At 39.2% G+C, this 24,034-nt stretch overlaps 1 protein-coding gene across 1 annotated transcript in view; it reads right to left on the reverse strand.

Annotated features, from left to right (window-relative positions):
- EPB41L5 (erythrocyte membrane protein band 4.1 like 5) overlaps positions 1 to 24,034 on the reverse strand; it is a 55,790-nt gene that overhangs the window by 27,651 nt on the left and 4,105 nt on the right. The window contains exons 2-11 of the mRNA XM_059820274.1: positions 16,452 to 16,556; positions 10,988 to 11,030; positions 9,776 to 9,854; positions 7,208 to 7,252; positions 6,834 to 6,886; positions 3,770 to 3,890; positions 3,274 to 3,361; positions 2,555 to 2,643; positions 953 to 1,022; positions 89 to 258 (exon numbers count right to left, since the gene is read on the reverse strand). Coding sequence (XP_059676257.1) covers positions 89 to 258; positions 953 to 1,022; positions 2,555 to 2,643; positions 3,274 to 3,361; positions 3,770 to 3,890; positions 6,834 to 6,886; positions 7,208 to 7,252; positions 9,776 to 9,854; positions 10,988 to 11,030; positions 16,452 to 16,556 — 863 coding nt within the window. The remainder of the gene's footprint in view (positions 1 to 88; positions 259 to 952; positions 1,023 to 2,554; positions 2,644 to 3,273; positions 3,362 to 3,769; positions 3,891 to 6,833; positions 6,887 to 7,207; positions 7,253 to 9,775; positions 9,855 to 10,987; positions 11,031 to 16,451; positions 16,557 to 24,034) is intronic.

A 24,034-nucleotide genomic window follows, 5' to 3' on the forward strand; every position in this document is an offset into this window, starting at 1 on the left:
AATACGAAGTTCTCTCCTGTTTCCATGCACAATCCAAGAAAAGCAAGAAATGACAGAAGATACGTGCGAAATGACAAATGACACTGACCTGTATCGGAACCGGGATCCTAACCGAATGAAGCCTGAACGACTTGAGCTTTTTTGGACAGGACCTCGGAGCCGGAAGAAGGCGTGATGTTCCACTGCACATTTCCACAAGTGTTTGCAGGCTTTGGGATGATCCAGTCTAAAGACAAAAGTGTGCTCCTGCTCCTTTCCCTTAAAGCACACAAAGCACACTGACGATTGACAAGGGGCTTGAATAAGTCAAAGCTACAATTCAATGCAAGCCAAATAAAGTCTTTTTTTACGAATACTGAAATGTATGTTTTAAAAAAATATTTTAGGCAGAAAAATCAACCTTTTCAGAAGCTTTAATGAACATCTGCTCCATTGTCTGAAGTGGGAAAGGGTTAGAGCCCATACATTTAACAAGTCAAACCTCTGTATAACTACAAATTGAAGGTATCATTATAATAGGAAGGTACTTCTCAATGAGGCTAACTTGGTCTCACTTCCAAATCTGATCTCCTCAAATTACCAATGCTCACATTTTTATTATCTCACCTCTGAGCAATTCCTTCCCATGGGAACAATTCTGGCACCTGCTTAAAGAATTCATTCCACTAAATGTGGTACACGGCCATTTTTTAAACTTTCTTGCACAATATACACTGTTTCCAAATTATCTGGTCTATACTAGTTTCACAAGGTGTGAGAAAAAATGTAATTGAGCCTATTTATTTTATACTTAAGTCCCTTCATTCCCCTCCTCCCCCCAAGTCACAATTAAAAATCTTTCAAGGTATCCATGTTAATTCTCAAAACTTAAATATAAAGAAAGAGATCAGGAGTATGTAAACTAGTACTGTATAATCAAGACTGAGATGTAACTAAACAGATAGTTATCTACCTGTTCATCATCTTCAACAACAACTAGAGTGAGTTTGTTCTTCTTGAAGTCAAGCCTTGTTATCTTTGGCCTGCAAGATGAACAGAAAAAGCAGGTTTTGTCTAATTCTCTTAGTAACTCACTGAGAGGTACGTTCAACATGCTGGTCCAAGCCTCTCTACAAAATATTTTTTTTCTGGTTTTGTGGGTGTTTTTAAGTTCATGCAATAGGGTTCAATTATACTGTGGATACCAATGTATCACTTCAAAATTTAACACTTGATTAGAAAAAGTAAAGATAAGAAGTCAACAACTTCTAAAGAAATAATTTTATCAGAACTTAAAATAACAGTTACTTGAACTGAAATCAAACTCCACCCAAATACTCCTGCTTGCCTACTCTTCTACAAGCCCACAAAATACTCCTGCTTGCCTACTCTTCTGCAAGCCCACAAAACTGAACTCAGAAAGACACAAAGGCAGGCTAAAATAATTCTGCTTAATTAAAGAAATGTAAATCACTGTACACTATATCGCAGATCAATTCCTATGATGAGACTGTTTCAGAAAATCTCAGCAAAAGAGAACAACGTGAACGTGACATGACACAAAAAATGCAACCACTTTCTCCCTCTCCCTGCCCACCAAAAAAATACCCAGAAATGATGGTGGAGGGACAAGACACACAGATAACATTTCTGCTACAAAGTGAGTGTTTTTCTGAGAAGTTTATAAAATTGGACTGGGCTAAACTAAACTAACTATTCATATGATGAAATTTCACCTCATCATCTGCCTACTTATTCTTTGTATACAGTTTTGAAAGACCGGATAGGAATTATAGCATAAAGCACTTAAAAATCCATAAATGCCAGTGTACCCAGACCTAGCTAGAAGGTTCTCCACCTTGTGTTTTATGCAATATAAAGTCCTGCAAAATTTCATCAGAATGCTTCTAAGAAACCGTGGGGTGTTATTCAGGTATTTGACAGATAAAGAAGCACATGTTCATAAAAACTAAAGGAAGCTCTATATTCTCTGAGTATATATAGATCTTGTTTGAGGGGCGGGGAAGGGTGTTCGGGATTTTTTGTTTGTTTGTTTTTAATTAGTCCTTACTGATGGGCAGAAAGGTACATTTCTGCCCTTTACTGGGCACAAAGAGACATTTTCTTAATGAAAAGCCTGCCCAGATGACATTATATGTAAAAACTGCACTAGCACCATTGCTTCTGCCTCTTTTTCAACAGTAAGGTGTAAAACTTGGCTAGAATGCCTGAAGAAGCTTCACTTCACTGACCGGGTGCATACTCTATTTCCAAAGCAATCTAGTGCAAAATGCAAAACCAAACACATTATTAAAAAAAATAAAAACATCCCACCTTTTACTTGCCTTTAGCATGTTACACATATACAGCCTATTAACATATCAACCAAGAATGTTAAAAAAGAAAGAATATTTTTGGACACCATGAAAACACTCACAGAGTACAGAATATTTCTGCAAGTACCTAGTATTCACGGTGCTCTCATATCCCCAGTAAATATTTTTTTTTTGGCTAGCGCAAAAGAAACAAGAGTAAAAATCTAAAATATATTTTAACCTACAATCAGAGACCTTACCAGAAAAACAAACCAATCTTTGTGTCTCCTTCAAAGACAAGAACTCCTGTAGGTGTTAGTCCCAGGCTGTAATCATTGCCGTCTCTTGCCTAATTGCCACAAAATAAAGATTATGTTCGTTTTGGTGTTTGACCCTTTATCCAAACTACTCCAGTGATTAATGTCACTTATTTTCCCAGTGTTACATTTAAACATATATCTGCTTATTTTATACAACAAAACTCACGTGCTTCAACGGTCTTATGCAATAGATTTTTCTAGCTTGCAACCCTTCAATAAGGCTGACTGAAGTGGAAAATTAAAGTTTCTTGATTTGTCTGTGTAATAAAGACCTCCTTGTGCAGTTCTCTGCACTTCCTTCTCCACAGGAGATCTATTTTTACTTGTAGTTCTTCAGCTGGTAGCTGACTGGACCCCAGCCAATTTTAATTTAATTAATATGATTTTCACATAGCTCTCAGTCTAAGTAACAAACTGTAGTACATATTGCCACACCAATCACATATTTAACACAGAGCAGATATGCTTAGGCTAAAGTTATACCTTCTAGAAATGTATAGTATAAAGCGGAATGTTGACGCAAAGCCAGATCACTTGTTACACAGTTTAGATGAGTGTAATATTCCTTTTCTTTCCTCTCAAAGCAAAACCACTGTTGAAATGCGGGACAAAGCTAACATTATAATTTCCAAAGGTCACCATGCTGTGGTTAAACATACCTTGACTATGTGCATGTCTACACCATACATTTCCAGCCACTTAGCTTTGTTTAAGTAGTTAGTTTCAGCCTGTGCTGGTGTTTGCCCCCTGAAATAAATTTTTTGCTGTTAGGTAAATGCCTGAAAAAGCACAGAAAAGAAAAACTGGTATATGAGGAAAGAGGAAAAAAAATTCCTGAAAGTTTGTGAAAAACTTAAATACTGCTGACAGCTGTTCGCTTTCACAAACATCAAGGTCACTTTTGTAAGTTTTAATCTGAAACCACTGCTGCAAAAATTATTGCATTTCAAGATTCTGTACTTCATCATTTTACCCAGACCTTTGAAAAGCTTCATTTTTCATATTGTATCTTCTTACAAAATATGACAGAACCATATTAGAATTATGTTTCTGAACAAGACCACAGAAGAAGCATCAGCAGCATCTTTTTATACATTCTCTTAACAGAAAAATCCATGCAAACAGCTGGTTAGCATGCACTGGAAGATCTAGTACCTGCATTCCTTCCACTTCTCAAAAATGGCTAGTTCCATCTCTTCAGTCTGGGTGGGAACGAACCTGAACTCAGACACCAATTCAGGGACATGTTCAGCAGGATCGTAGTCTCCAAGTTCAGCTACAAAAGAACAGCATTGTCAAGCAATATTCCCAACAAACACAGTGGATATTAACAGGAACTTTTGCATACTTTTCTAGTAAATCTAAAATACTGAATTTCTTTATGTGTTCCTCCTCCTCCTCCAGTCCTCCCATTTGAAGCATCACCTTTTTTGACATGGAAATTATGGACACTGAACAAATGGTCATGTCGTCTGCACAAAAGCTTTGCACTGATTTTTACAAAGTGCTATTGATATATTCCTTAACAAGCTCCCTATAAACGGAAGTTATCAACATCCTTGAAACTCACCTTTTTTCTTTCTTGCAGAAAGTTTTCAATATGTTTATCATTGACGTCTCTACTGAGATAACAGCTGACTAAAGTTACAATGGAATTTTGCCTTAAATTATTAAAATAAAATCTTTTGAGATTTGTAAAAAGCAAAACCAGTTCTGACACTTTTCATAAAACTATTTGTCCATTCTAAAAATCAGTCTCTGGTTTTATGACTATAAATCCCCCTGCCCTGCTAAAATTCTCTGTGTCAGAGCACAATCATGCAGCTGTTATTTGTCACTCTCCTTTTCATCTAAGCACATAATAAATGCCCTACTGGGTCAGTCAAATGGCTGATCTAGTCCACTGCTGTATGCTCAACAGGGGCATAAGAGATGCTATTTAGAGAGCATGCTGGAACATACTAGTCAATGGGTGTGCCACATCAAAAGCACAACCTCCTTTTTCCACAGATGTTAACAAGTCTAGCTTTTAAAGACTGATGTATGCCTAAAATGCTGAAACTCACAGTTAGAAACCTTTATAAAAATGTCCTCATTTTCAGAGCCATTAAGCATTTGCTCCTCCCACTGATTTCAAGCAGCTTCTTGATGTTCAGCCCGTATCCAAAAATAATTCTGTAACTTGGACCTTGGGTGTCTGATACAGGCCAATAATTGTTCTGTGTGAAAAAAGAAACTACAGATGTTTGTGTAGGAAAAAAATAGTGACATCTTTGGTAAGACCTAGAAAAGTCAAATAAATACACACAGTATTCCACAGGTACAAAAACTACATACGAGCTAACAACCTGTATCTTGGATTTCTGAACACTGCAAGCATAATAATAGTCTTTTTACTGCCTCCTTTTTCTTTTTTTTTTTAATGCTGACTGAGGAAGTCTGTAGTTCTATAATAATTTACTCCCACTAAAACGCCTGCCTCTGTTGAAAGGAATGCTGTCAAAGCCAGCTTAGGTTCCAGCTGATTTAAATAAAAGTACACAGCTGTCAGACAGTATGATTAAAGCCCTGCTACAGGCCTCATTGTGGACAGAGGAAAGAAAAGACCAACACAAAAAAGCAACGGATATATAGCCTAATTAGATCACCTTGTTTTTCCAAAAACTTATCCACTGAACCTGTATCTTAAGGCTCTAACAATGCTAATATTTTTAACTATGGAATGTAGTCTAACTGTTTTCCTTCCACATAAAACAGCAGGTTAAAAAGGCAGGTATCTTTACAGTTCAATCCCAGCTCTCTATACCTACATATGATCAGGGCCATTAGTAGTTTCTGCCTGAAGAACAAAATATGTTTTGGAAAATTTCTGTAAGAGAAAGAATTTCAGTGACATAGTCCTATTACCTAACTCCTGCAAAGTAAGTACAACAGTGCATTTGTTTATAAGACGAATGTTGTGTAGAGAATTTGTGCAGCACAAACGCACGGCACATCTCCAAATTCCCTCTTCATCAGAGGACTGTACAACAGCTTTACAGCAGAGGTTCCGGATTTTTTTATAGACTCAAACTGGGTTCAATAAGGCCATATAGCTATATTCTACAATAAGGATCCAAAAGCCTACTCCAGCAGACATTTCTAAAACTTCAAGCCTCCCCCCCTTTCTTTTGTGAGTTTGCCCGCTTGAAACCAAAGCAAACTTCACATTTGTTAAGATCACACCCTCATCCAAACAACAGAAGATACTGGCCATGAAGATCAGTAAAGTACAACCTATACAAACAACTGAAGGTCAGACCACAGTTCTCAGAGAAGCCATGGATGCTAGACTCTCAGCTGGAATCCAAAGTTAAACTCATTAATAAGAGTCTCAGATGACTCAAGCATAGTGCTATATAGCTGAGAAAAAAATCCCAGAATCATTAAGGTTGGAAAAGACCTTTAAGACCATCAAGTCCAACCATCAACCCAACACCACCATGCCCACTAGACCATGTCCCGCAATGCCACGTCCACATATTCCTTGAACACCTCCAGTGATGGTGACTCCACCACCTCCCTGGGCAGCCTGTTCCAATGCTTCACCACTCTCTCAGTAAAGATATTTTTCCTAATATCCAGCCTAAACCTCCCCTGGTGCAACTTGACACCTCTTTTGGCTGAAGAAGGATCTGAAATACCAACAAATGCAGTTCAACCATAAATGCTCAAGTACAAGCATGAGACATGGGGCACTAACATGTTTCTACAAGTAATCTGAAGTCAAAAAGCTGGTGGGTTTTATATACAGGACTTTTCAACTGAGTGCAGAACCAAAATAATTTTGTACCCGATTTGTACAACAAAGAAAACACATGGCAGAAACTACCCAATTAAAAAAAAAAACAAACCACAACTGTGTTACTACATCAAAGCAATTCAGGAAGACTGCAGACCTCATATCTTGTGTGAAAGTGGACAGGTTTGCACACAAGCACCTGAGAAAACAAGTTTAGGGTAAAGCTGTTCATGTTCAGAACCTCCTTGTTCTGTTTCCTGAAGAATCGAGTAATTTTCTATATACGCACTCAGCAAAATTACAATCAAAAAGAGCTGTGTTTCACACTGGATCACTTATGTCTGGGCAGAACCTATTTTCTGGATATAACAAGAGGTAGTAAGAGTCTACACAAAGCTGTTCATGCAACTTCATCCTTCCCCGCTCGTACCTACTCACCTTGCATGTTATAGGCTGCCAACTGGACGGCTGTGTCAAAAGGACATTCCAATCTGCCGTAAGAGAAATGCATTGTTAAAACCTTAGCTGACATTATTTAGCAGACAACTCATATACCTGACAGTGAGAAACTGCAAATGTTTGGGATAAGAAAGTAAAAAAGGATTAGTAGATTTATAGAAAATTAACAAGAGATAAGCACTACATTATTTATGCATTCCTCTACTGCTATTCATGCATAGAAAAGCAGTATTTTAGAGAAAAAAAAATAACATTACTTAGCAAAACTTATTAATTATCCAAATATAAGTTTAATAAATCCTATGCTAAACACACTGTAATTGTTTAATAGGCTGTTTATTCAGAATACTTACTTTCCACTAAGAATATCCAGTTTCAGCTGCAGAACAAATAAATACCTGTAGGATTAAATAAGAAATAAAAGTCATTGATTTATAGTTCTAACATGTCACTCAGCCAACAGGAAGAAGTTAGAACCTGACATATAAAAACGTTTTCTACTCTTTACATGGGTTTTCAAGACTGGAGAAACTGCATTGTGATTTTTCAAGGCTTTATCAGTTGGGTTTGTATGCTTTGCACACATTTCAAATGAAGTAAACCCAAAACTAGACATTGTCACAAGCTGAACTACAGTGTTGCATGGAAAAAGAAATAGGATGCCTACGTAAGTCTCATTTTTTCTCTTCTGATCCTACTTGGGCAAAGAACAGCTTGCATTTTCCACATTTTCTTCATCATTCATAGACATATCAATCTCATAAGAGAATGAATATTTTAAAGCCTCTCAAAAATAAAAGTTTCTAATATGGATTGCTTCGTTAAAATCTAACCCAGAAAGCTGACTGCAAAGTGACAAAAAACAAACCGCAGGCTGCAGCCTTTTCAACCTGTTTACTCTTCAGAGCCAGCTTTCCTTTACTGCCTTGTTTATTCAGTACTCTTCTTGCTTAGAAATTGGGCAAATATTGAATACAAAACTCCTGTCCCTTTGGTGTGCAACACCAATTCTTCCGATCCAACACCCACAAAGAGTAGCCCTCTTGCTCCGTTATGGCACACAGCTTTCCTTTAACAAGAGAAGATGTAGTCTCATCAATTAAAACGCTGGCATTCGCGATGGTATCCAGTTTGAATTCTACTACAGATGAACAGAAGCCTTACACACACAGCCAAAGATGATGCTTCTGTTTCAACATGTGCTTATGTCTCCTCGTACTTACATAAATAGACACAAAACAGATGCAGGCATGTTTCCTACAGGTCCCTTGGAAATCCACAAATACTTTCCCAAACCATTTATTATCCAAAGCCTTTTGAACACTGGCCCCTACATGGGGAATAAATTTGTTTGGCACTGACCCTAGATATCAAAAGAATGAGCACAGGCCTCCAGTATACAATGGTTGTGACCAGTCTGTGCTTATCAGCCACATAACACTTGCCAACAATTCAAGCATACTTCCCATGCTTAGGCTATGTTACATGACCTCTGACTGGTGGCATCGGATGGGAAGGTGGCAGAAAACATGAGCAAGCTGCACCTGTGGAAGCTGAAAAGTGGCTCCAACTGGGTGTCCTGCTGCACAAAGAAAAGGTGGAATCCTTGGAAAGCCCCTGCTAGTGACAGCTATAACCCATAGCAGAGCTCCCCTTCCCACTGCTTTAAGGCGTAAAATTGTCTCGAGACAGAAGAAAGACTTGCTGTTCCCCTGTTCTGGGGGATTAGCTAAGCAGACAGACAGGGTTTAAAAGCCCTCAGGTTTCAGGTCTGCCCTCCTACAACCTGTATAGCAAGGTCTGACTCGCAGAACTCGGTCAGAATGGATGAACATGTTTCATAGTGGTAGATACAGATGTAGGTCTAAATTTTGTCTATTGTCACTATTTTTAAAGACAGTTAAATGTTTATTCAGGAACATGAATGGGGAGGTAAAACATTCTTCCCAGACTGGCAGGAAAGCATTAAAGAGCAGCAGTTATAACATTATGTCACCACATGTAAATATGAAGCTGCACAGGGTACATATGGCTGTAAAGGGTAATGCTACTGTAATCTTCCTGGTAGCACTCTAGGGATTTGGCTGGAGTGCAGATCAAAGATCCACACGGACACAAACCTGAACAACAAACAAATGCACTTCACATTCTTACAAATGGCTGAGGGCATGAAACGTCTACAGCTATCAAGAAAACATAACAACTTTGTTTTCCCTCCAAAACGGATCATCAGCAGTGGTGACAACACAAAGAAACGTTGCCTTTTGCAACAGATTTATACTACTGACAGATGGTAGGTTGTATTCGCTTTCAAAGCACCCCAAGTATGTCTCAGTCCAACATGAAATGCAGCATTATGAATGGATCTGTGAAATGCTTCAATCAAGAGAAACTGCTGCTCACCTGATACTACAATCCTACACATATAGTACTGTCAACTCACATCTCAACATGGCAGTAAAATACTATTTTCCCCTTCCATAAGCTCTGCAAAGACCACAGAAGTAATGAAACGTTAACTGAACTTATTTTTGCCAAAGAGAAGCTCTAACTTGCAATTCAGTGCTCTTCTGCCTAAAGAGACAGGATGACTGCATACAGTTGAAACTAAATGCAGCGTAAGAAGACGACAGTAACTCTTCAGTAAAATCCTCTGTTCATTGTGCATAAGCTACTTGGATCAGTTGCCAGAGTGCCTAATGAAAAATGGTGCATCAAGTAATACAGTAAATATATAGATCTCTTTATATTAGAGCTCATTTATTTCATGAGAGCTACATTAGAAACATTTACAAAAACCCAAGTTAGCAAGCAGCTCCAAGGAATTCTCCAAAACATCATACAACTGTTTAAATAAATACCACAAAAACATTTTTCTGGCCTTATTTGGGTACCCCTCTTTCACACAAAATCCCTCTTACCTTGTTAGCTCTTCACGTAGATTGTTGGGCTCTGATGAGTAAAACTTTACACGAAAATGCAAACAATACGGTGGGCCAACTGCAAAGTAGAATTCATTCAAGACAGTGGTAACAGTTACTGGATGAGACATCTTACTTTTTTTATTACACAGAATCACATCCCAAAACTTGACTGAAATTGGCTCTGCCCTACCATAAGGTCTTAAGGTAGGAATTCCTTTGTGACAGGGAAATGCATGAAAAACATCAGGATGAAAGGACACCCAAATATACGAACAAAATGGTTTTGTATGTTACAAGTCAATCCAACAGTCATATCACATTAAGTTGATTTGTCCTGCCAAGAGCACATGAATCTAGGTTAATCCCTATATTTAAGGACTCTATCCGTCACCAAGAAAGCTGTGCATCTTGGCTCTGCAGTTGACCAAACCCCCAGGCACTCTGTTGGTGTCTCTAATGCCTTCTCAGGGCTCTGGGAAATATCCACTGCTGAAAACTCAGGCCCTTTTATTCCACAGAAGTTTAGACATATTTTAGGGGGATTTATCAGATCCTTCTGTGGAAGAATCTTTTCTGAAAACCAAAGAGTTAATTCAGCAAAAGGATGGATTAACAGTTCTTTAAAAATGTGCAGCGCTCTGCTGATTCTTGCATCTGACAGGAGGAATTTTCTCTCTCTCGGTGCTTCCAAAATCTCTGTTGTATTAACACAGCACCACAAATCCCTGAAGACTTCCCACAGTGGAGAGCAAGGAAGCTGCTAAACAAAAATTAGCCGATGTTACAGCTTGCTCAAGCACGCACCACTGAAACAGCCAGGCCACACTAAACCCTTGTGCAGCAGGTAAGGACTTGGTGGACTAAACACAGGTTCAGGCATTCAGGACTGCCCCAAAGGGTGGAGGCTCCAAGACAAGTTTTCCTATAGTCAGAATAATGATCTATAACACTAAAACATCTTCAGCTGCCTTGACTCCATTTAAACTATAATTAATGAGCTTCTAACACGTTTAATTAAGGACATTAGACTAAAGCAATATGAGCTACAGAGGGAAGAGGTCATTAAACAATCAGCAGCACCATGCTGGGCTTTTGTCACCGGGTCTTGCCACCCCTCACAGGACACTTCTCCCCACCACCCATTTCAACTCTCTGTGCCTCCTGTATGTTCAAGATGAGATCCCAAAATAAAACGGAAAGGACACTTACTTTTAACTTGCTTTTTAATGCTTTTTGTGTTGTCCAACCAATGCTGAAAAATAAATTACTTTCATTGAATTATCAATAAAGAAATCTCACAAAAAGAACAAAAATGGAAAAAAAACCCCTATTCATTAGCGAAGACCATCTTGGAATAACAAGTAGTTCGTTAAAACAATCTAATTAAAATCTTTCACAATTCACAGCTCTCTCAGTGCTCATCGAAGATCCTTTCACTCAAAGTCTGTAATGCAAAATGTCAGTTTTGAACAACAGAAACATCCTGTAGTACCTTATTTAAAGCCAATCTTCAAGAAAGCATTATCTACGTTAAAAAAAATGTACTGACAAACCACTTTAATTACTACAATTTTCATCCTGTCCAAACAAACAAAACACTTAATTCACACGATAGTAGGTCAGCCAGTGACAATGTGCCAGAGAGGCATAAATCATAGCTAGAGACTCTGGCACTCAGTTGCGTGTGATGTTTACTTGAGGTGCAAGGGGAAAGACAAAATAAATATTGTTGGCTTTCAGGCATTTTCTTTAGATGACTTAAGTGTAGCAACAGCAAAGCTGCCTATGTCTGAACACAAGGGTCAGTTCTACCTAATTCTCCAAAATCTATTCACAGGTGACACTTTAGCAACTGTCATGTGGGAGGACAGAATTTACTGCCTCACCTACTAATGCTAATTATAAGCTATATACTAGACGTGAAACCAAAATAATGGCTTCACTTATACTGTGTACAACACCATGTGAAAAATAAGCTACAGATGGCAGGTTGAGAGAAACATCTAAACATATATGCTATGCTCCCTAAAATAATTGCATCTACTCCCACTGCTGAAGAGTTTATACCAGAAATTAAAGATAAAGCTGGAAAGCTAACATACAGCTAGTGGTAGAGACCTGCTTCCAAGTGCTGTGCGTAGTGAACAGCTCCCTCCTCCAAAGGAGGTGACTCAGTTAAACAGTAAACAGGACACCCTATTCAACATAATTGCATTGACTCAACAGCCAGAGCAAACTACCCGGCACGCTGTGTCCTGCATGGTTCACAATGCCCAAGTAACATCACCTCATTTGATCAATCCCAAATGTCACCTTGCAACTAATACAGGTGAATTATACACTTAGCAACACTCCTTTGTTAAACTATGTACCATAAAGTTCACAGCGGGCCCCGTGGAGGACAGAAAAGCAACAGCGGTATGAGAAAGAACCGGTATTTTCAGGTTGCAATGCCAAGCACAAACACATTCCTGTCTTCAGAGCAGCCCTGCCTTCTGTAGAGTGTGTAAAGTCAGCCTGTAATACAGCCAGGATATGCACTGATTGATATATTAGCTGCAGATCAGAACAACTGAACCATCTATTGCTGCCGTGCACACAGCTGAAAATGCTCTCATTACCTATTAAAGTAGCTACAGAAAGCTACCCGGAATGTATCTAATATATTTTTAAAATAAAGCAGGAAGCTTAAGGAAGAATGAAGCAAATATTTATGTCAACTTTGCTTATACTACCAGCGAAATGGAGTTGAGCAATTTTTTTTGTTTAAGAAAAATCATATAATCTCTCTTCCTATTGCATAAACTCACTTGCTGTAAGAGACAATTTACTTACGCCTTCCTCCACCATAAAAATATACAAACTACCCACTTGGAGGCTTGCAGGTGATTTAGATACAGGAATGGCAAAGAGACATCATTTCTAGGCTCCAGGACTGGCTGTGCACGCCTGTTTCATCTTCCTTCTGTTTTCTCTCATCTCCTCCACATTCCATGGGAAGGCAACTGAGGGGCCCGCGACAGGCACTGATAGCGTTTTACTCCGCTCGGCTCTTAACCACCGCTGCCTACAGGAGCTCTGTCTGATTGCTAAGGGTGTGTGTGAAAGAAGGGAAACAGAACTGCTTTTAAAGAGAGGGGAAAAAAAACCCCACAACAAAACAAAACAAAACACCCCAAATCCAACACATGCATGGACACACACAGATGTCAGGAAACTTAAGATTTATTCCAAGTGATTAAAATGGAATTCAGGTGGACCTGGCAAAAAGTTTACATTTTGATGAGAGTTTGCTCAGCACAGTCTACTGCTGAAATCCAGAGATAAAGTTTGCTAAACAAAAAGCTGTATGAACACCAGACTGCATAGAGTACTGGAAGTCCTTACTAAAACAGTTTGCTGCTTCAGAAATTAAAGAACGAAACAGAACACAAAAAAAACCCCCAAACCCAGCAACATTTCAAGAAGGTAAGGTAAACAATGTTTTCTTAGTAAGATGGTGAGGCTAAAACTGGTCCCATACTTTATGGAATTAATGGCTGCATACTTAGTGCAATACTACAGAAATAATTCTGAGCATTAGGCACTACACTAGATAAAACTGCCAGAATAACAAACACGTGTTGTACAATTCCATTAGGAAGAGCAAGTATTTGATGTTTGCAAACTGTACGTTAGAATTAGAAATTTGCCACCTGTTAAATGTTCAATGCCTCCTCACTGGAAACATCTCTCCAGCATTGCTAGAGGAAAAGCCAAATCGGCCAAACAAGTTAACAGAAACCTTCATCTTTTGTGTTGCTGGACATGCTGTGCTGTTCATCGTCAGCCTGAATTGAAGTTATTCAAATTAACAACAGCCTGTTCCCTTGGCTGCCAGACCAAGCCTGATATATGGTGGACAATCTTGCAAATAACTCCTTTTGCCGTCTCCTGCCTCTTACTTGGCGGGGGGGGAATCTATTCCTAACCATCAGACTAGCAATGAACACAGAAATCACATGAAAACAACAACTCTTCCACTTTACTAATTGTTTCAAGACCTTCTTTAAAGAAGCTAGTATGTGAATCCTAAAATTCCAAATGTCAGGAAGAGTTTGTATTATCTGGGTTACCTCCACTCCCCAGTACATCATAAACTCAGACACCTAACTACTAACCACTTCAGCAGCTCAAAGGAAGGAAAAAAAAAAGCTATCCTTCAGTCATTCAAAATAAATCTATTGAAAACCCATTTGTAGTTAAAACAAGTGGGGAATTTCTCAATTTTTTATTTAATTACATGTTGCTAGTTTGTCATTGTTTTTATATCATCAGGTACAACTAGCTAGTAAGGCAATATACTTAGATTTCAACTGGGCAGCAGAAAGATTATCTCCTTCAGAGCCAGCAGACAATTCTGACCACAGTAAAGGACTGGATTCTTACACTGTTTATGTAACAGGTCTCCTGAATCATCTTTGACGTCACTTGATTAGTCTCTGCCTTTGTTTCCAGCTGCAGATTGGGTTTCTGCTAGAATATGCCAGCTCCTCTTTGCAAGAACAGCTGCCATCACAGAAGTTCTTCATTTCTTAAAGCAATTATGTCTGGCTGTTGTGTTCAGCTCTTCTGGCAAAATGGAATCTTTTCTGCTTCCTTATACAGAGTGTATCACTAAAGTCCAGTTTAAACAGATTGTTATCTCTACTCTGCCTCTTTTCAGTCACACATAGTAAAGAAAAGGAGGCAAACCGAATTTGAAATCGCTTATACCTGGTAGATTGTGCAGTATCAAATACTCAATCAGGTGCTGTCTGGACTGGAAGTAACAATTTGCTGGACAAAAGCAAGCCGCGAGCCATTGCTGAAGCAGAAAAGATTAACTCTTATTTCCCCATTTCAAGATGAAATGTCGTTACTTGCTAACAGAACAGTAAGAGAAAAAAGTTTACCGTACAGACAGTTGCACCAGTTATCACTAACCCACTGTGAACTCTTATGAGATCCTAGAGGTACATGGAAATACTTCAGAAGTCACATGGCAAAAATTGAGTTAGGATACCTAAAACATAGAGATTATTTTTTTCATGAAGCAAAAAGATAAATGTAATGGAGTCATTCACTAGCCATACTCAACATCCTAGACTGCACATGCTTAACACAGCTAACATGATTTTTATAAATATAAAACAGTATGCTGTTTTCTAATTTCTCTTGGTAGGAAGTATGCATGGTTCTGAAAGACATCCCTCCATTAGTGTAATGGTCTTTTTCTCCTTAGTGTTAAATGTCTCTGTTCTGCAAGAGGTTTAAGACCGTTTTCACTACTGGGAACTGCAGCCCAGCAGCACCTAATCCTGCTAGCCATGAAGTTAGCTTCACATGCTGAACACAAATTATTTCCTCCGAAGAGAATGTTCTCTACAATTACAAGCTAAGCATAAAACTCAATCACAATAATTTTGAAAAGAAGCCATCAGGTTATAAGTGTGCTTTGGGGTGGATAACACTGTGTCCAAAACTGTCAGCTTCTTTCAAAGATTCAAGCTTGGGGAGTTTTTTGCCATTGCACAAAGCTGTAACAATTAAGATGTCACCTTCAAATCGTTCTGGACATAGACCCTCACAGAAGTATATATGTCGCTGCCTCCATTTTGTATGCTGATCTCGAACAATTCAGGTATTACACTCAGCCGCAACTGTCTGTGCTTCCACTCTGCCATTCTAATCATTAAATAATTCTGAAGTGGACTTGAAACACAGAAACAATTAGGTCATACATCTAACAAAAAAGATCGACATACATAGTATGAAAACTCAGATCTCTTTCTACCTGGGGGTGTTGGAATAAGCGAATACAGGTTTAAGTTACAGGGATGCAGGACAGAGACCAAAATCCACTCCTTGTCTTAACGCCTTCACTTAACTTGCAGCTATCCTTGTGGGCAGGATTAAGTACTTGGCCGTAAGAAACTTCTATATAAAACTGCACAGCCCACAAGTGAAAGAACTGTGGTTGCTTCTGACAAACAATGCCCTGCTTCTGTTTTCAAAAGCAGTCACATTTTTACAAACACACAACAAACTTCACAACCAAACTCAGGCTTGCAAAAACCCTCTACTCAAGCTGTCTGGTGCATACAAACACACCTATATCCTCCCAAAAATTTCTAGTTGCAGGTCTGAGTCACAACCGATTTGAGCAAATCAAAAGTATACCCCTCTTGCCAAGATTATTTCCCAAGCAGACATTAACAAGATGACTTTTGCTGATGAGAAAGTTGATGGCATTGGTAAGGGAAAACTTTCTCCGCTCTGTGGAACAACAAAGGACCAAGCACACATTCCAGTTTTGCTCCTTCCTCTCTGCATCAGCAGCATCAAGAATTTCTACATGGCGCATCAGACTCTGGGGTCCTACTGGACCAGCCTGCCTAATGACAGCAGAAGGTGTGACAGGAACAAATGCAAGGCAAGAAAGGAAGAGACAACAGCGTTGTAATATGTTAGAGTGCTCAAGGTGGAATTAAACTTGGAGTCACTTAAACTAACACACCACAGAGCTTCTGCACAAAACTTAACTCAAGAAAGGCAGCTTTCTTATAGCATTTTTGTCAATATTAAGACTTGACTTTTATACTGCTGCTTAAAAAAAAAAAAAGGCAAGAAAAAAAAAAGCACTGCTACTCACTGCCACTTGTGCAGAATCCATGAACCTTAATCCAAAGTAGTCACTTTCTATAAGGTCCAGATGATACATGATCTGTTCAAACAGGAGCTGGCCTTTGGCTTTTTTCTGAAAATATAAAAGGATTTAGTACTTAGCAAGTAGATTTACTGTAGCATCTGCCTTCTTCTAGGCATAATTTATACTGTAATTCCAAAAGTAAGAGAATCCCCAAATGAAGCTTCTGAAAAAATAATGTGGAAATTATTTTTTTCTCTCATATTTTTTGATGGCTGTTTTTCTTAAAGGCAAATGTACACCCCACAAGACGCACATATAATATCCTTAAAGGACTTGCATAATCTCAGTTTTTGGAAAATGTCAACACTGACTTGCACAACAGAGAGTGTTAAAAGCCCTTTTAGGCTTTCCTTACTCACTGAAGTTCAATAGAACTGGAAATACAGCTAATACAACTGCAATAACTAATGCACTGGAAATTTTTCAGAGCAAAGTACAGCAAATTGCTTATGAATTTACTACTCTCTGATATCCAGGCAATTGACCAGTTTTGAAGCAGGTAGCAAAGCATACTGAATTAGGATCTAGCATTCCATTAGCAAGTGCTTTTAACAACTGCCAGGAAACAGTCTGGGGCAGGCAACTTTAACAAACAGTACTTAGATAACACATTTACAAAAGGAAGTTCATAAAACTCACTTGTAGGCGCAAAAAGCCACCACGTATGCTCATACATAACTTATGAAAAAACTTAGCTCTGGCCCCAAGTAAACATCATTTTTACAGTGATGGTCTAAAACATTAAACAGTTGTTTTTAAAGAGAAGACATGTAAATAGCACTGGGCAGTTTCTACACAACATACATTTTTCATGCTATGAACTCCTTTATAGTAATACACTGAAAGAAAAGATTAACAGTAATACCTGAGCTGCCTAAATGTAATAAAAATAAATTAATAAATTAGTAAGCCAGAGTATAAGTCACAGCATTGAAAAGAAATATATTTAAACGCAAAGAAATGCAGAAAGGTTTTCTGCTTACTCTGCAAGCAGTTTAAGAATTTATCTATTTCCATAATGCTATCATCTTGCAATCTTTTATCTTAATATTTATATATTCACAACTTGAGAAATGGGCTAACTTGCTAAGCATGTTTTTTAGTAAGCTACTAATCAGCAGCAAATTCCGGACAGGCCAGAATTCTTATTCTCAGAAATAATCTGGTTTAATCACTGAGTAATATCCATGTAAGTAAAGCAGCACGCATTAATTTTTGCCACCCTCCTCTACCCTGATCTTCAAATATTTTATATTCAACTTTGCAATCATACTTATTGGTTTACTTGATGCGTTAGTTAAATCCAACGTGACATTCCACAGTTTAAAGCAAAATCTCAGAGAAGTCTGTAAACTGAACCTGCCTAAGTAAGTTCTGCCAGTTATTTATTTCCAAGTATTGGGGGAGGTAGGGGGAACGGAAGGCAATTAGACCAGCAAGCAACTTTACATACACACAGCATCTACAAAACATCAAACTCACAGAATCACAGAATCTCTACGGTTGGAAAAGACCTGTAAGATCATCAAGTCCAACCATCAACCAACACCACCATGCCCACTAAACCATGTCCCACAATGCCTCGTCCACACATTCCTTGAACACCTCCAGTGATGGTGACTCCACTCCTTCCCTGGGCAGTTTATTCCAGTGCTTCACCACTCTCTCAGTAAAGAAGTTTTTCCTAATATCCAGCCTGAACCTCCCCTGGCACAACTTGAGGCCATTTCCTCTTCTCCTATTTCTTGTCACTTGGGAGAAGAGACCAACACCCACCTCTCTGCAACCCCCTTTCAGGTAATTGTAGAGAGTGATGAGGTCTCCCCTCAGCCTCCTCTTCTCCAGACTGAACAACCCCAGTTCCCTCAGCCGCTCCTCATCAGACTTGTGCTCCAGACCCCTCACCAGCTTCGTCGCCCTTCTCTGGACACACTCCAGCACCTCAATGTCCTTCTTGTAGTGAGGGGTCCAAAACTGAACACAGTATTCGAGGTGTGACCTCACCAGCGCCAAGTACAGGGGGACGATCACCTCCCTACTCCTGCTGGCCACACCATTTCTGATACAGGCCAGGATGCCGTTGGCCTTCTTGGCCACCTGGGCACACTGCTGGCTCATATTCAGCCGATCGGCTGTTGATCAACACCCCCAGGTCCTTTTCTGTGGGGGAGATTTCCAGCCACTCGTCCCCAAGCCTGTAGCGTTGCATGGGGTTGTTGTGACCCAAGTGCAGGACCCGGCACTTGGCCTTGTTGAACCTCATACAATTGGCCTCGTCCCATCCATCCAGCCTGTCCAGATCCCTCTGCAGAGCCTTCCTACTCTCGAGCAGATCAACACTCCCGCCCAACTTGGTGTCATCTGCAAACTTGCTGAGGGAGCACTCAATCCCCTCATCCAGATCATCGCTAAATATATTAAACAAGACCGGTCCCAAAACTGAGCCCTGGGGGACTCCGCTCGTGACTCGTTCCGGGCAAGTTTCTTCTATTGACTTCAAGATAAAGTAATTCTCAGGCAATAGCAGATTTATTAAACGTCAGCAGGACTCTCCTAACAGAAGTCTTAAGGCAAATCGACTACATATAAAACCACACATTTCTTCCACTGTTTGAGTCTGTAGCCTCTTTCTTGAAAGAGCGAGGCATTGAACTGTTGATATGTTCTCTCAGCACAGGATATCTTCTGCTTAAACAATAAGATATACTGATACAAGTGAAATCAATTCAGCATTTGCAACAGCAAAACTAGAAAAATGTTTTAATTTGCACAAAGCTTTCTGCAGCTCATCTAAAACTAGAGGAAAATCCCCCCCTTATTGAGCAGAACATTTTAGATCCTTCTCAATTCCTCGGTAAGTCATCTTTTAAAACTGTAATTAACCAGTTATCTCAGCCAAATTCCCTCCTGGGGAATGGAGCACTTTAACTTGAGCCTGGAATTACAACACATACTGTCTCAGACTACCGACAGCCAAAACTTATTACTGTTCAACATTCTGCAGTGTCAAATTCGTTTCACAGCGTGTTCGCCATTTTGGTAATCTCAGCAAAGGACTCAAAGATTAAGTGGACCAGAATGACTAACGTGGGAGAAAGTACCTGAAGAATGGCACTGGTGGGGACTGTGGAAAGATTTTCAGGGCTACTGGTTGTTTTCTGACTTAAATCACCAGGGCTGTCAACATGGAATTAATTATGCAGTACTTTGCATACGACTTAAACCATCAGTGGCTGTATTTGGTGCGAGTCAGCAAAAGTTTCACACGTGCTTTAATGTTAAATTCAAATCCTTTCTTAAAGCCTGACTAAAGTCCTTCCTCCTTATATTTAAACAAAGGGCAACCAAAAATATTATTGCTTTGTAACCGGTCAATTTCTATGAATCAAAATTAATTTATTTGTGTTCAATAAAACTGCGATCTCAAGTGTTTTCAAAAGACATAGCAAAGATACACTTTACTACATTTTCTGGTGAAAAATTACCCTGACTCTCTAACAGGAACATTCAATTTAAATTACATTTTTATCCTGCTGCCACCCCATGCTTTTTTTTCCCCTTGCAGCAGAGCTCAGGTTCCTCTCAAAGGACAAATATTTTCAAGCTGCTTAATAGTTACCGATGAACTATTAACGACTCCACTCACAAGCAGTCCAGCCAATGGCTGGTCCTCCCTTCAGCACAAATTAAACTCCTCATGAGTTTGTAATTCTGTAAAACCTGACTACTTGATTTACAGTTTGCTATACTCTGTAGGAAGCAACAGCAAACATCTCACAGCAGGAGAGTCAACAATTGAACTGGGAAACTTAAATAAAATATATCATTTACATAGGGCAGGTAATCTAGTGGTTTTGCCACACTTTGTAATGAGATAAAAGCATCTTTTGATTGCTTTGGCATGAATCGTGCTCCCCCAGCCCCTGAACGGAAGGGATGCTCCCAACTATGCCCTAATGACATCTCATGCTGCTCTTAATAACTGCAATTGCTGGCTGAGTAGGTATTACAAAGGCTGGACTTAACCCCAGTAGCTAAGCAGCAAGGCTGGGTAGTCAACTCTGGTGTTCACCTCGGCAGGCTGGTTTGTCCCTTCATCACCGGGGTAAGGTGATACGGAGACATTCACCTTGGCTCAAGCATCTCAGTCACTGCCAAAAAACTAGAGAGGCAGCGTTTATACCGTCTTCTCATGGTCTCAGAGATAAAGGTTGTTTCATGGACGTGCAGTCAAGACCACAAGCCAGCAAGTCAGTGCTCCACAGCTTGCCTGTTTGATGTAAAAGCCATTTTCAGTACTAGCAGCAGCCAGTACAGACCAGCACTGGTGAAGCAACACTGGCTTAAAACAGCTGGGGATGAGACCCTTGTGCTGGGCAGGCACCAGCTGAATGGCTCACTTTTTAAGGTTTTTATCAGGTTTTTAATCACAGTGAAGTACTTCAAACTTCCAAAACTTGGAAAAAAAAAAAACAAAACCAAAAAGCCCACCTAATGAATTTAGTAACTAAAATGCTTATCAGAAAGGGATTTTTCTCCTCTTTATTTCTTTTCTTTGTGAAGAAAAGGACGTCCCTATATAAGATGAACTCTGGAAAAAGAGATGAATAGGCTTTACCTTCATGGGACTTAGTATCCCTTGTGTCTTTGCAGCTGTACTTTTCTGTCAGAAGATTTCTTCAAATGATTGTGTTAATATTGCTTATTAACAATAACTAACAGTAGCTCTTGCCTTTAGTAGTTACTGAGGCGCAAAAACCTCCCTTCGTGGCTTCTGTCAAGTCATTAGGGGGTTTACCATTCATATTCATACCAGTTTCCTCAGAAGGACCCCATTTACCCCCCAAAGACGCTAGGGATCCCTATTCAGGATTTACAGTTACCCAGTTGCTAGGACATCACCTATGCACATTTGCAGACCATGGCAGCGCGGGAGCAGCAGATGAGCCTGTTGATTTTTTTTTTTTTATGAAGTTAATCCCCCTCCTCCTAAATGCTGTTTTGAAAAAATAAGCCATGAGAAAGCTCCAACAGTGAGCTCTAAAGGAAAAAGATTTCATCTCAATATCATGAAAACAGTATCTATAGTTAACACCATTAAGGTTTGCTGAAGAATTGGAGGATTAAAACCCATTATCTTTACAAAGGCAGTGTTAGAAGTACACATTATTTGTATCATCCTGATCTTCTTATGACTTACAAATGAGGTTGCTCCTCTCCTCAAACTCCAAGCATCAATCTTTCAAATATCTTTTCCAAACTCCCGAGTCAATTTTCTCCTTCATCTAAGGATACCACCGGAAGCAAAACACCAATTCTAGTTCTCTCTCTGGTTTATCCCCACCCTTTGGTAACACGCACCATATATTCTTGTACTGAGTAAAAAGCCCTGCAGGCTGGAAGGCTGCAGAAAATAATTTCTACCTCCAGAAACAGAGCTTATCAATTCTTCTATTTACTCAATCTCTCCCAAATGTAGGAAGATAAGCATTTGGGTTTAAACATTTTATTCTGTTGCTCTCTGGAGAAAGAAAAAGGCATCTCCCAATATAAAGAATTTACTTCAATACCCATTATAACTGTACATTTAGTAGACGACTATATAGAAAGATTTTAATGTACTGTGCTCAGGCTTATTGACCCTATACATAAAAAGATAAAGATTCAAAACATTCATACTTGTCAGTTTGTTTTGCCAGAAGTCTCTTACTTTTCCTCTCCCAGAAAGTTTATATCTTCTAGCTATGCGTTCGATTTAATCCATTTCTGAATCTATCTCCTAATGTTCCTTCTGATACAGAATATATCCAAACTGCTTGCCCAGCAATAAGGTTTAGAGATTAAATACCTCCCTTTCAGTATATCCTCAAACATTTAAGTTTTATTTGGTGTTCCACCTGCAGATTTCTCAGAGGCAGGCTGGTTAAGAGCATATGAGAGTCCCAGTCTTTGACTGAGCAATTTACAGGGGCAGTTTAGTGGGAAAGCAGGGCTTCAGACAAAATTCACTGTTATGCTGCAACTTAGGAATGCTAAACCTTCATGCAACTAAACCAGCCTGCAGCCCCATCCCCAGAAGCACTCGCAGTACGCTGCAGGCCAAACAAATTACTCTGATAGCAGCTGCAGCTCGCTTCCAGCTGCTCCCTTCCTCCCTTTCCAGCTGCACCAGGGTATGTGCATCACAGCAAGCCCGAAATGCTCACCTGCCGTTAGCCTAAAACGACGGGATCCCAGCACGACTCAGTACAGGCAGTCTGATTCTGCTGCTGCTCAGAAGTGCTGAAACTACTCAGCATGTACTATATATGTTTTACATTCAAGCTCAATATGCATTTAAATCTGGCACCCCAGGAAGCACTGGATCCACCTGCACTATGGCCGGGCCCCCTTCCACCACACAGACAGCACTTCTGCTTTGTACTACCCAGCTTAGGATTGATTTTTCCAGCGTCAGGCCCCTAAAGGTCTTTCAGTAGTTTAAGCAAATAGTCAAGGGCATTTCAATAGTTTAAGACAAAGACCACATGGGAAAAAAGTTTTAATCCAAAACTTTATAGTCTTAACACACACAAACACACACATAAGCAAATGTTTGTTTACTTGTTACTTTTGTAAGCTGAGCTTTATTTTGAAAATTTAAAAGCCAGCCTTGAACACTAAGATTACTCATTTTATTAGAAGACTGATTTTCCAACATTTTTAGCATTACTAGATTTTCTTTTTAATCAGCATCTGTGCCCCAGACAGCATTCTGCATTTCATATTTACAGCTACAAATATTCAGCAAGTAGCCACAAATACTCTACAAGCTTGTAAAAAAAAAAATAGAGTGGATTACTGAGTAAAAACAACTATCATAATACATCTCTGATCTTGTAGTCGGATCAACAAAAATCATCTCCCTCCACACAAAAGGCCATCAGCACTCATTAACAGTTTGCTGGCAACGTTTTTGGCATTCCAGATAGATTTCTTAATTTTATTTAAAATAATCACTACAAATACAATCCTTTTTATCTTTTTTTGTAAGCATTACTCCAAAACTGTAAACCGCTTCACTAATTCCTGCTATTCCACAGAGCTCTTGGACTGGTGTATACAAGACCTCGTTTTAATGATACTTCATTATAATAAGGACAAAACCATCTCATTTTGCAATCTCCATATTAAATTTCATGCATGCATAAGTGAGGAATATTCCAAGATGAAAAACTACTCAGAGAGCATCCATTCTAGTAATTTGGGTCTTTCACCTTATACCACTAGGAAGCTTTTGCCTCAAACTTAGGTTGCACGTACAGAAACTGGAATACAATTAATGCTTTATTACCCATGAGAAGATTATGTAAATGGTGGGTTAAGCAGGGTCAGGGTTTTGTTTTGTTTTGTTTTTTACCAAAACACCCCTGGCTTCCACAAAGCACAGTGCTGCTTCTAAAAGACCCCATATATACTATCTGTTGCTATTGTAAAGCTGACCTTGTTCCCCCAAAGAAAGCTGTCCACAAATTTTTAAAAAGAGT

The sequence above is a fragment of the Gavia stellata genome, chromosome 8 (genome assembly GCF_030936135.1).
Source record: "Gavia stellata isolate bGavSte3 chromosome 8, bGavSte3.hap2, whole genome shotgun sequence".
NCBI lineage: Eukaryota > Metazoa > Chordata > Aves > Gaviiformes > Gaviidae > Gavia > Gavia stellata.